This window comes from Sphaerodactylus townsendi, linkage group LG17 (genome assembly GCF_021028975.2).
Source record: "Sphaerodactylus townsendi isolate TG3544 linkage group LG17, MPM_Stown_v2.3, whole genome shotgun sequence".
Taxonomy (NCBI): Eukaryota; Metazoa; Chordata; class Lepidosauria; order Squamata; family Sphaerodactylidae; genus Sphaerodactylus; species Sphaerodactylus townsendi.
Window position 1 is genome coordinate 17649947 of NC_059441.1, and position 13287 is coordinate 17663233.

Sequence of the window (13287 nt, forward strand, 5' to 3'; positions counted from 1 at the left end):
TTTATTTAAGCAATCTGCAATTTATTTAAGCAATCTGCAATCCTAAAAGAGCCGCAACATTTCCAAATGCATCAAAACTTTGTCCAGCCATGTCCCATTCCTCTGCAAATGTCTACCCATTTTTTTTTCCTCATCAAGAATCACCCAGCAGCATACGCAGAAGAAAGCTGAGCAATAAATAAGAAAACGTGTTTAGGAAATCTTCAGTGTTTTAGCTGGGAAAGAAGGCCCCAAACACAAGTGTTTGCCTAGGAACTGCACAAGGAAACCGCGCAGCTATTGACAACATTAGCGCAGGTCGCAGACGCACAACAGCAACATTTCCATCGCACTCCAAAAGACCCATGTTATTTTCCCCCATGCAGGCCTGCCTCTCCCATTACCTAGAGTGTTCTCTTCAGGCATCACTGTATGGCACAGGGAAAGCAGCCGAAAGAACTCATGAACTTGTGGGTCTCTGAATTTAATGGCCTCAATCAGACGGTGGTCACTGAAGGTAAATTTACTGTCTGCTAATGGGTTAAAGGAGAAATCTGCTGGCATTTTCTGTGGAAGAAATTGGAGGGCGGGGGGAAACCTGTTAAGGCAAGATTATGAATTCTGAATATTTTAGTATCAAATCATTTATTTACGGTCATCGACCAGAACAGCAATAACAGAAATACACAATTCAGCAATAATGAATCACAAATCAAAGATAGTACATAGTACAAAATATATAGTCAATATTGCTGACTGAGGGGATGTTCGCAGGAATTAAATAATTTATATTAAAAAAAAATTCTGTGACTTATGTTTAAAATCCCGTTACACCTAAATTGATCGCCAGGGAATATTTTAGTAGTTAAAGACTATGATGAAAATACAAAAGGATTTTAAATATCTAGATTTTGACTCATATTTTACCTGGGGTTTGGCCAACTTTCTGACCAAATATTACCATTGATTTTATTGCCCTAACCTGGTTGGTCCAGACTGGCCTGACCTCCTCCGGTCTCAGAGCAATCGTCAAGTGAGAGCTGTTTGTAGGTCCTGCTTGTGGGCTTCCCTATAGCTTCCCTATGCATGTCCTGCCTCAATCTGAAACAGGATGTTGGCCAAATGGACTGTAAGTTTGATCCAGTCGGGCTTCCCATGGCCCTGAGACTGATATTGGACATCCAATGTCCTACCAACAAGTGTGTTAGGAATTCTGCAATTACACAGCAATTACAAAATGGTGATGGGAGCAACTTGAAGCACAGTACAGTGCTTGTATACATGTCCAAAGAGGAAGGGGCCACGCCTCCTGTTTCTCTTTACATACATGCTGACAGAGGCAGCAGAAAGCCAGGGTGATGTCACTCAAAAGCAGAGACCATTCCCCCACGTTCCTGACCTTTGGCTTGTTCCTCACTACAGTACTGGTACTTAGCTTGCATGTTTCCTGTCTCTAGCTCCGTTGGTCTGCTGTCCATGGTCCTGGCCTCAGCAATGGAGAGGCCATGACCGTTGGCTTTGCTTCCTCCTGTCACGTGATTCTGATTTCACATGCTTCCAGCTCAGTGGATTCTGAGACTGGACAGGTTGGAGGTCACCACCATAAGGCAAAAAAAGCCATCTAACACAGAACTCTGGTCACCAACTTTACCTTGTTGCTCTTTGTTTTGAAAACCTTGACATCATCATCAGAAGAAGTTTTACCTGCAAAATTCAAACGATTAGCAAAAACGAGAATAGATTCCCTGTAAATTCAGAATCTGTTTAATTAAAGATGCTTTCCTTTACAGGGTCTTTTGCAAAATTATTACTAGAGGGAGTTTAGTAATGCTTTTATGAGCAATTTCTGTAGGGAGGCCAAAGTTTCTGTTACACCCCTCCCTCCTGCCCCAATTATCCCTCTTTTTAACTGCTTAGAGAACCAAAGATTGGAAGAAATGAAGAAACAACACCTTACCATATACTTTCCCATTAATTGAACACTTATTAAAAGTCATTATGTTTTCGGTGAGCGTTCCCGTTTTGTCTGAAAAAATGTACTCAATTTGTCCCAGCCCTTCGCTGAGGGTTGTCGTCCGGACCTCAGCTGGAGTATCTTCTTTGGCAAAATACATTTTTTGATCCCAGTTGATGAAGCAACTGTGTCCAAGGCGAATCACCTCCACACTTTAGAAGCGAACAGACAAGAAACATTTTAAATTTTGTACAAATTAAAGGTCAGGGAAGCAAGAGGTGTGGGGTACTATAGTATCTTTCAGAGACAAACAATTAAATCATGAATTATGCAGAAGCCCCCGAATGAGAGAAACTTTTGCTACAGGCCTACAAGACAATGTTGACACTCAAGGTGTTTTCTGGAGCTGTGAGAGTTTAGTTGCAGGAATGGAGGCGTCGTCGTTCTGAAAGCGTTCTCTCCAGCAGATTGCCAGTGCAGGTCAGCAGAGAGGGGGATCTAGTCTCTCTCCTTTAAGCGGGAAAGTACTAGCACTCAGGGAAGCCATACAAGTTACTTTCGGTGGTGTCACTTTTAATGGCGTTCAGAGCCCACTACTCTCTTCCCAAAGGACCACTTGCCACTTTACACTGTGGCACAGAAAAAATGGTAGGCACCTCCCCCATCTCAGCAGCATAAGGACAGAATACGTTAGGACAGAAGGATAAATACTTTGTGGACTCCTCCTTGTAGGACAGAAACATGGTAGACACCTCCCCCATTTCAGCAACATTGGGACGGGTACTATAGTATTATCCAGGACTATAGTATTATCCAGGACTCTGTCTTAAAACTTGGGGAGTCCTTTTAAATATTACTATCATACACTCGTGCCCTTCGTCCTTACTCTACTTTTCTTCCTTCCCCACCCTCAGCAACTTGCTATTTCCTGTTCTCTCTATACATATTTCATTTTCTCATTAAAATGACTGAAAACATGGTGTTATGAATGCTGATGTGATTCAAAACGGGTCAGAACCGACTCTCTTTTGGAAGCCAACCTGCCAGTTGAAGACCAATGCTCATGAGCGATCTCATCTGAAACTTTTCCGTTCAGAAAGCCCTTTTCCTACATCAGTTTTTCTGAATCCACAAGAGAATTGACAGAAAAGGAACAAGCCAGTGTTTTAGAGCATACACTTCCCCAACAGCATGTTTTTGAAAATACTGCTCCAGGGTCTTCGGATTTGTTTGAGCCCTGTGGAATAACTTACTACACATGCTCAAACAAACAAAAAGGTGCGCTGGGAACCAAGAGGTACATCTTAATGCCTACCTTGGGTTTGTTTGTTTTTAAAAAAACACATTTGTTCATAATATCAGGCATTTGTATAGTAGTGTCAGAGTTCAAAATGCAACAAGCGTTTACATCAGCCTTACAGGATAAGTTAGCATTGTTACCCCACAATGTGGATCAAGGAACTACAGTTTATTATTTTATTTATTATTATTTATTATTTCATTTTTATACCGCCCTCCCCCGAGGGGCTCAGTTGAGAGAGCATAGTTTGCTTCAGGTCACCAAGTGGCTTAAATGAGAGATCTGACAGGTGTCTCCTCAATTTTCAGTTCGCTCACCTGACTACGTGGCTACACCAGCATTCAAAGCATACCCTGCTCTATTCTGAAGGCTGCAAGGGCAGACAACAAGCAAAACAGAGCAAAAATAATAAAATTAACTGAAATTCCCAACTTTATTTGTATAGCTAAATCTGTAATGAGAGAGAGAATTTATCTACTTGCAACTTCGCTTTCCAATCCTGGGCACATCATAAAGAAATTGTTGCCAGCAGATCTCTGATCATAATAAGGTGCACACAAGAACTTAGGAATTAGCCTGCTGGATCAGACCAGAGTCCATCTAGTCCAGCACTCTGCTACTCGCAGTGGCCCTTTGGGAGCTCACATGCAGGATGTGAAAGCAATGGCCTTCTGCTGCTGCTGCTCCCGAGCACCTGGTCTGCTAAGGCATTTGCAATCTCAGATCAAGGAGGATCAAGATTGGGAGCCATGGATTGACTTCTCCTCCATAAATCTGTCCAAGCCCCTTTTAAAGCTATCCAGGTTGGTGGCCATCACCACCTCCTGTGGCAGCATATTCCAAACACCAATCACACGTTGCGTGAAGAAGTGTTTCCTTTTATTAGTCCTAATTCTTCCCCCCAGCATTTTCAATGAATGCCCCTTGGTTCTAGTATTGTGAGAAAGAGAGAAAAATTTCTCTCTGTCAACATTTTCTACCCCATGCATCATTTTATAGACTTCAGTCATATCCCCCCTCAGACGTCTCCTCTCCAAACTAAAGAGTCCCAAACGCTGCAGCCTCTCCTCATAAGGAAGGTGCTCCAATCCCTCAATCATCCTTGTTGCCCTTTTCTGCACTTTTTCTATCTCTTCAATATCTTTTTTGAGATGTGGAGACCAGAACTGAACACAGTACTCCAAGTGTGGTCGCACCATAAGGGCATGACAATCTTTGCAGTTTTATTATCAATCCCTTTCCTAATTATGGAGTTTGCCTTTTTCACAGCTGCCATGCATTGAATTGACATTCCCATGGAACTATCAACTAAGACGCCCAAATCCCTTTCCTGGTCTGTGACTGACAGCACTGACCCCAGTAGCGTGTATGTGAAGTTTGGATTTTTTGCCCCTATGTGCATCACTTTGCATTTTGCTACATTGAACTGCATTTGCCATTTCTTAGCCCACTTAGAGAGAGGGTGCTGAAATTATGCCTGTGTTTCAGAGTTGAATGCTTTTTTTTTTTTTTAAAGGCTTCATAACTGAAGATGAGTCAGTAGGAAATTTCAAAAGAGTCCCTGCTCACCACATTACTACTGGGAATTTGTGGCGAGGCTTATAAGTGCCAAATGCAATTGCAGGAAGCAACATTATCCGCTGCCTGGCATTTTTGGAATTTAGGCAGAGAGAGAGAGAGAGGGAGAGGGAGAGGGAGAGGGAGAGGGAGAGGGAGAGGGAGAGGGAGAGGGAGAGGGAGAGGGAGAGGGAGAGGGAGAGGGAGAGGGAGAGGGAGAGGGAAGTTTAATGGTCTTCATTCTACCATAAAAAACTCTCCGGACCCCTTCTGCACATGCAGAATAAAGCACTTTCAATCCACTTTCGATGCACTTTGCAGCTGGATTTTACTGGACAAAATCCACTTGCAAATAATTCTGAAAGTGCAGTATTCTGCATGTGCGGAAGGGGCCTCTGTTTTAAAAGAACTTAAAAAAAATTGTGGCCGACAAATCTCACAATCATAACTAGCAGTATGCCACTGCTCCCATCAGTAGGCCAGTCACAGGGAACCTAATAAGGTCAGCAATCCATTTTAGAACTTCGGCTGATACACCAAAGCATTGAAAAAAGTATATTTTTGAAACATCAAAAATTCTTAGGAAATTGCCGATGAACACTTTTCTCTGTAGAATCCAACACATACCCTAGTAGCTAAAAGAGTTGGTGGCTCCTTGAAAAAGAAAACCAACTACTATGAACCAGTGGTTCTCAACCTGTGGGTCGGGAACCCTTTGGGGGTCGAACGACCCTTTCCCAGGGGTCGCCTAAGACTCTCTGCATCAGTGTTCTCCATCTATAAAATGGATAAATGTCAGGGTTGGGGGTCACCACAACATGAGGAACTGTATTGAAGGGTCGCGGCACTAGGAAGGTTGAGAACCACTGCTATGAACTGATACCAACTGAAGCAGGGATGAGGAGGGGCGGAGGGTCACAGTTGGCAATTATGTGGACTTGGTAGAAGCAACCACAGGTGGCTGCCATCTTCAGGAGAAAAACAGGATTACACCCTTTAGGGCAATCTAGCATCTTACCTCACATATAAGGAAATTGGCACAACTGAATTGAGTATGATAACGTATGACCAAAATGTTAGAAATCCTGAAAATATAGAACTCTCCACCACATCGCTCCACTGCAGGTAAATTCTGAAGTGGATTCCAGCCCGATGCTCCCAAATTGAATTTCCTATCGCTAGGATTATTCCCATGAATACCAGAAGGCCAAAGATCTGAAATTAGAAGAACAGCAGAAGTAAAAAAACTTTTCTCTTCTCAAAATGACAACTTCTGCCTTGGATTTATCTGTGCAAGGCAAAGATGCAAAGCCATCTATGTATGATCTGCGTGACAATAAATTATGTGAACCAACAGATACAGAAAGCAGAATTTTATGAAGGCACAAAGAAAATAAAACGAGTTGCCCATCAGCCAGCATTTGGTGTGACCTGCCAGAGGCTCATTCCGCACATGCAGAATAATGCATTTTCAAACTGCTTTCAGTGCTCTTTGAAGCTGTGCGGAATAGCAAAATCCACTTTCAAACAGTTGTGAAAGTGGTTTGAAAACGCATTATTTTGCGTGTGCGGAAGGGGCCAGATTCATCCAGACTCCACTTTCGATTTGATTTTGATGTATTGATTCCAGCATAAACCTGACTTCATTGGGCATCCTGTTATGGATTTAAAATAGACATGAAACTTGGATCAATTTTATGTCTGTCTCATAGCCCACTTGCAACACTATATATCTCACCCTGATCTACCTCACAGTAATGTTGTGAGGTACAATGAAGGGAGAATGATGTATTTTATCTGGACTTCCTGGGAGGAAAGATGGGATAATATTTTTTCCCGATTTGCAGTTTGCGCCAGAGCGCTGAGAATTGTTCATTAGAAAACCTAAACCCTTCACAGAATAGGCAATTCGCAGTATTCCTAGGGGAGAGGAAATGATCCAATAAAAATCAAAATAAGGATACTGCTCTCTAGAGGTAATCAAATTCTATGCAAAGACGTATAACTCTTCAACTGCAATAGGGAGCGCACACAGCGTTCAAAGGCCAACAGAACTGAAATCCCTTAGTTCAATACTCAGAAGTGATGTATTTCCACCCTTTCTGCACTGGCCTCTTGAATGCGGTTGGCACTAAACATTCCCTGTACTTGGCAGGATAATCTAGGAGGCATTCCTAAGACAATCTGTCTCCTTAAATTCCCTCAGGGATGACGTAACACTCTATGCCACCTACTAGAGGCAGTGATCTAGTGGCGAATTCGAGTCCACAGCATAGATTTCGGAATCTGGCCTCACATCAGTGCAATGCTCTATTAAACAAACATGTGAAGAACTGGCAACATTTTTCCCTATTGTTTTATTAGCTAACAAAAATCACAACAAGTACTAACTGCAAATATTCTTACACATGTTGGTTTCAAGATGCATTTTTCTACATCATTTTATTGGATACTACCAACTGCAACGAGAGGGTTTTCTGGAGGGTCTACAAATAAACTCTGAGAAGGCAAGTGGAAGGGCTCTGTCTTCACACAAAAGATCCACTTCTGAATTTGTATGACAATTAACAAAGCTCCATGATTCCCACAACAATCAAAAAGAGAACATTTGGTTTTAGAGTTGCTGAAAGCCAATTCATTAGTAAGTCGCAGGCTCAGTGCTGTAGGCAGCATTCCTCATGAGGTGGGGCTGCACAGTTCCAGGCAGGACTTCAAAGAGATAAATTGGGGGGGGGGGAGGATGAGTGATCTCTTCACAAGTCACCACAAACTTCCACAATCTCATTGCCAACCCAAGTAAAAAAATTCAGGATCTCATGAACTGTGAGAGTCAAAAAAAACATGCAGATTTTTTTAAAAAAACTATTTATTTTCAATTCAGTTATCCCCTATTTACAACGAACACCTTTAAAAAGTAAACAAGATTATGAGAGTCCCAAATAATTGTCCTCCCAGTCAACTAAGTTCTTCTGGAGGGTACATGAGAAAGGGCCTTTTCTGGGGTGGCCCCATAATTATGGAACCATCTCATTAGAGGTGAGGTGCCTGGCCCCCTCGCTTTTGATCTGTAGGACGCAGTTGAAGAACAGTTTTACTAAGGTCTGCATTTGACTAATTTAAAGGTAATGGTAGTCGATGCTGATCCATGATTGAAGTCACATCATGACATTTACTAGGCAGACTACCTTTATGGGGTGATTTGCCACCTGTCTAATTTAGTTTTTATTTACTGGCAACCCTACATTGTGACTTTAAATGGCGGTCTTTTGTGTATTTCTTAACAGTTTTTTGGTTCCTGTACACTGCAAGTTGCCTCGTGTTCCACAAGGCAAAAAAGGCAGCTGATAAATGTTTAAAATAAAATTAATAGCTGTCGAGTGAGTTCCGCAGGGCCTGTAAGACGGAGCTGTTCCGCCGGGCCTTTGGAGGAACCAGCCATTGATGGTGCCCCCCCCCCTTCTCTGGCCCTGACATCTGGGCCAACTGTCATCTCAGACTCGCCATTCCTCCCTTTTGGAGGGGGAGGGAATTTTTAGAATTAGAACATTGGACGCCATTTCTCCCCGCCCCCCTTTAGGGGAGGGGAGGGAATTATAATAGTAGACTGCTGAACGCCATTTATTTTATTGTAATTTATTATATTACTAGAAATGTTTTTACGGTTGTCGCTGCTTTTAACTGTTTTAATTGCCTATATTGTTTCCTTTTGTGTTGTACACCGCCCAGAGCCCTTCGGGGATGGGGCGGTATAAAAGTTCAATAAATAAATAAATAAATAAATAAATAAAATATTTCCTTTAAGTTACCCTTCCTCTTTTTCCACAGCACCAAAAGAAGGACTTTCAGGACCATCTAGCCCTGATGGAGATGACAGTAACCATGAAAAATCTCCCATCCTGAATAAGTGTAAGTGAACAGCTCAACAGGAGAGGTTTGTAGCAGATAGGCACACCAACCTTATTTATGAACAATCTATTCCAACCTTAACTAAAATCGATGGCCATCCACCATGTTTAGGTTCCCTACATATATCTACCCTGCTCTATGCAGATGACACTGTTCTTTTGTCATCCTCCCAAGTAGGCTTAAAACGCCTACTAAACTGCAGTGCAGATTACTGTCATGTAAATAAGCTGACGCTCAATTATGACAAGTCAAAAGTTATGATCTTTGCAAAATCTAGGCGTAAATATAGCTGGAAAGTGAACAATCTATTCTAAAAAGAAAATCCAATCACAGAACTTTCAGCACTGCCATGCCACTCAATACAATAAAGGTAAGACCCCAGAACAAAATCCTCCTGATTTTTAAGGTTCTACTGCAGCAACTTACCCACAATACTAAAGTATTCATTAGGTGATCAATGCTTGTTCGTTTAACTTCAGTTTTACCACCGTTCTGCATCAATTTAGTGTCAGGGCCTATAAAAACAGTAACAGTGTGGGGTTTTTTTTTCAAACTTACACACAATAAATCACTTGAAGTACATTCTTCTGCTGTCTTATACATAGAAAGAATGCCACTACTTTCCAATGTCATTTTAAATGGTTTGTTTGGCTCTTTTTACGTTTCTCAGTTTAAGAACACAAGAACATAAGAACTAGCCTGCTGGATCAGACCAGAGTCCATCTAGTCCAGCACTCTGCTACTCACAGTGGCCCACCAGGTGCCTTTGGGAGCTCACAGGCAGGAGGTGAAAGCAATGGCCTTCTGCTGCTGCTGCTGCTCCTGAGCACCTGGTCTGCTAAGGCATTTCAATCTGAGATCAAGGAGGATCAAGATTGGTAGCCAGGGATCGACTTCTCCTCCATAAATCTGTCCAAGCCCCTTTTAAAGCTATCCAGGTTAGTGGCCATCACCACCTCCTGTGGCAGCATATTCCAAACACCAATCACATGTTGCATGAAGAAGTGTTTCCTTTTATTAGTCCTAATTCTTCCCCCCAGCATTTTCAATGTATGCCCCCTGGTTTTAGTATTGTGAGAAAGAGAGAAAAATTTCTCTCTGTCAACATTTGCTACCCCATGCGTAATTTTATAGACTTCAATCATATCCTCCCTCAGATGTCTCCTCTCCAAACTAAAGTTTTATTGTGATTTTAGTGTATTTTTAAATATCTTGCAAGCAAGCCATGGGACAATTATTTTTGTGAAGAAGGGAGATAGATAATATTTTACTGTACCTGCAAAAATAACCATCCCAAAGCACCAACCCGTGTTTCTCAACACACAGCCTCTTAGCAGCACCTCTTTATTAGTAAGAGGATAATTCTCTTCATTCCAAGAAAGAGCTCCTGAGAACTGACTCAGATCATGATTTGGTGCTTCACAGACAACTTCTCCTATAATGTGAAAAATAAGGTGGGATGCTTATCACATTTTAAGTACTCTTCAGCAATATTTGAAACGTTCAACCTATTTTTTTAAAGACAGTTTTTGGAGGGTACATGCATCAGCACGTATGTCAAAAGAGCATTTAATGTCAATACAGGTTAGTGAAATAACCAGCAATTCATGAGATCACAATGCCATAAATGACCATTCCCGCCACCCAAAATTGTGTGAAGTTTCACAAACGGACATATCGTCCTTGCACAGATTCTTTTCACTTTATCAGGAACTAAAGTGGTATATCAGGGTTGAGATACGGTATCCCACATACCACCAGACCCATTCTTCACTGTAAGAAAGAATGGTACTTTTCTACATAGACCCCCCGCCCCAATTTTTGAACTCATGGCTCTAACAAGAGATCTGAGACTTGTAAGTCAATAGAAGATAGGCTATTGCAGTAGAAGCCCATATAGCAAATAAAACAAAGTCGTCAGAAATTTGTAAACATCGTTGAGAGAGGGAAGAGAAGTCGGGCAGTGTTTCTCGGTGTATGAGAAGTAATTGCTAGCCAGGAAGTCTCTGTTTCCACCTCTGAAAAGCTGGAGAATACAAACTAAAACGGGTACAGTTCCTAGCTCAATTTTCTAAACCACTCATGTTTTAGATTCCTGCTGTTCAGTGTGCTGTCAAGATGAGCATGATTTCCTGCTGGGACTCTTGTTACTCCATGCTGCGCCCATCCTATGGCTGAACAAGTCATGCAAAATATGTAAACTTGTCAGAAGTAGCAAAAACCAGACTACCACAACAGTCAAAAATCTGAAACTGGAACAAAAAAACACAACGACCTATTATTAAAGTATGAAAAATATACTGTAATTTTTTCACCAACCGCCATTGGAATTACAGCTGATCAAATTGCCTGGCCGATTGATTCTTTTGGAGCCCCCCAAGGAGAACATTCTGATGTCTATAAAAAATGCCAAATAAAATTTAAGTCACCCTAAACTAAATCTAAGAAGATATAGAGATGTTTGCTTTGCAGGATTTTTGCAGGGCTAGCGATTCTCACGGCAAAGTGTCTCCACTTATCATAAAGTCAGGGTAATTGCGGGTCGTGGGGCGAAAGACTGAAATTTAAGTCACAGCACATATTCTGACTCTCACCAAAATTTCAGCATTCTGTTATTGTCTTCAGAGCAATTCAAAATCCAAAAAATCTGATGGGACGATTCCAAAATATTCCAAGGCACAGGAGAACCTGTGTGTGCGGCTCAGGGGAAGTAGACTCAGTGTCACATATCTTACTGCATTGCAAGTTACACGAAGGTGAAAGGGAGCTGTTAATCCAACCATTGTTAACTCGACATGTATATCCATTCATAGATAATTCAGATACAAATGCTGTAAGAATGCTATTAGAAGATCGTGTTTCCGTAGTAAGTAAGCAAGTAAGTAAGTAAATAAGTAAGTAAGTAAGTAAGTAAATATCTATCTATCTATCTATCTATCTATCTATCTATCTATCTATCTATCTATCTATCTATCTATCTATCTATCTATCTATCTATCTATCTATCTATCTATCTATCTATCTATCTATCTATCTATCTATCTATCTATCTATCTATCTATCTATCTACCTACCTACCTACCTACCTACCTACCTACCTACCTACCTATCTATCTATCTATCTCCAGAGCAATTGCAGCCTGCTGAAGTTAGTGGCAAAATTCCCACTGACTGTTGATGTGGCAAGGTGCAAAAATCACGTTCTCAGCCTACAGAACTGACTCCATTTTAGCACACTAAAATGTGAATCATAGAATCACAGAGTTGTTAGAGACCCCCAAGGGCCATCAAGTCCAACCCCCTGCAATGCAGGAACACACAATCAAAGTACTCCTGCCCAATGGCCATCCAGCCTCTCTTTAAAAACCTCCTAAGTAGGAGACTCCACCACACTCCGAGGTAATGAATTCCACTGTTGAAGTTTTTCCTAATGTTTAGGTGGAATTTCTTTTTCCTCACCTTGAACCCAAGGTGAGGCCTTGAGAGGTTCCAAATAAAATATCTTGCAGTTCTTAATCTGAAGAACTGTCTCCAGGCGAATTAATTGGAGCGTGGCAGCAGCAACAGGTTATTTAAAGAAAACTTTGGGCACAAGCGAGGGAAGAATGTGGGGTGCTAAAAAGATGGAGGCTATGAAGGCTCCTAAAGAACCACAGACTTCATTTTGTGCAGCAGAGTCACGGCTGCATTCCTGAATATTGCAGGACTAGAAGCAATTGGCTTTTTTTTTTTAATGGCGTGCAACCAAGCCAGGCTGAGAGGGTAAGCCATGATACAGTTATGCAATTTTGCATTCCAAGGAAAAATAAGAGGGTGGATATACATTTCACAAAAGGACTCCAAGACCAGTCATTTGAAGAATTTAACAAACCTTGAAACCAATGTGTCACAGCACCGATTGTGAGCAAGTTTACCAGCTCCGTGAGGGTGCTGTGAATGGCATTAGAGAGGACAAAGACATACTTAACAAAAAAAACATATCTCAATTCAGACAAAGTGATTACAGTGTGCTAGCCGGCTAAGATTACCAGCAGTGGGCTAAAAATAAGAGGAAAAAATCCAGATGCAATTACTGTAAAAACACAGAGCAGAACGCAGAAGGGACTGCGTGCAGAAAGTGATCTAGAAAGTCTGCCAGGCAAATAACAAGAAAAAAATGCGCCAAGAAACAGAGCAAGGAGATGCACAGTGGGTACTAACTCTACATCTCTGTGTGTTTCCCTACTGATGCACTCAGCTGTCACATATGTTCTACTGAGCAATCCTGCATGTAAGATCTCCTGGGTCAGGTGCTCACGTAGGGAAAAATGCTGCTCCTCTTTCCACTTCCATGTCGGTCGAATCCCCACTACTGTCTTAGCCAGGTTTCAGAACACAAACTAACCAGGTTTGAGGGACGACCTCCCCATTGCTTGCGTGGCAGATTCAGTTTCTGGCGTTTGTTCTCCCTGTTAATCCGCGTTCCAGCAAGACCTGGTTGCAAGTGGCATAGACCCCATTAACACAGTTCAGAGCTGATCCGAGGGGAGGGATGAGGGTTGAAACCCTGACGGAATTTAGGCAACCAATCAGCACTGCGATGCACGCGCAG

The 13287-nt window shown here is 41.8% G+C and overlaps 1 protein-coding gene across 1 annotated transcript in view; it reads right to left on the reverse strand.

Moving 5' to 3' along the window:
* Positions 1 to 13287, reverse strand: part of ATP8B4 (ATPase phospholipid transporting 8B4 (putative)) — a 90687-nt gene that overhangs the window by 63235 nt on the left and 14165 nt on the right. Inside the window, exons 9-13 of the mRNA XM_048519752.1 lie at positions 9973 to 10131; positions 9123 to 9211; positions 5809 to 6005; positions 1927 to 2145; positions 384 to 577 (exon numbers count right to left, since the gene is read on the reverse strand). Coding sequence (XP_048375709.1) covers positions 384 to 577; positions 1927 to 2145; positions 5809 to 6005; positions 9123 to 9211; positions 9973 to 10131 — 858 coding nt within the window. The remainder of the gene's footprint in view (positions 1 to 383; positions 578 to 1926; positions 2146 to 5808; positions 6006 to 9122; positions 9212 to 9972; positions 10132 to 13287) is intronic.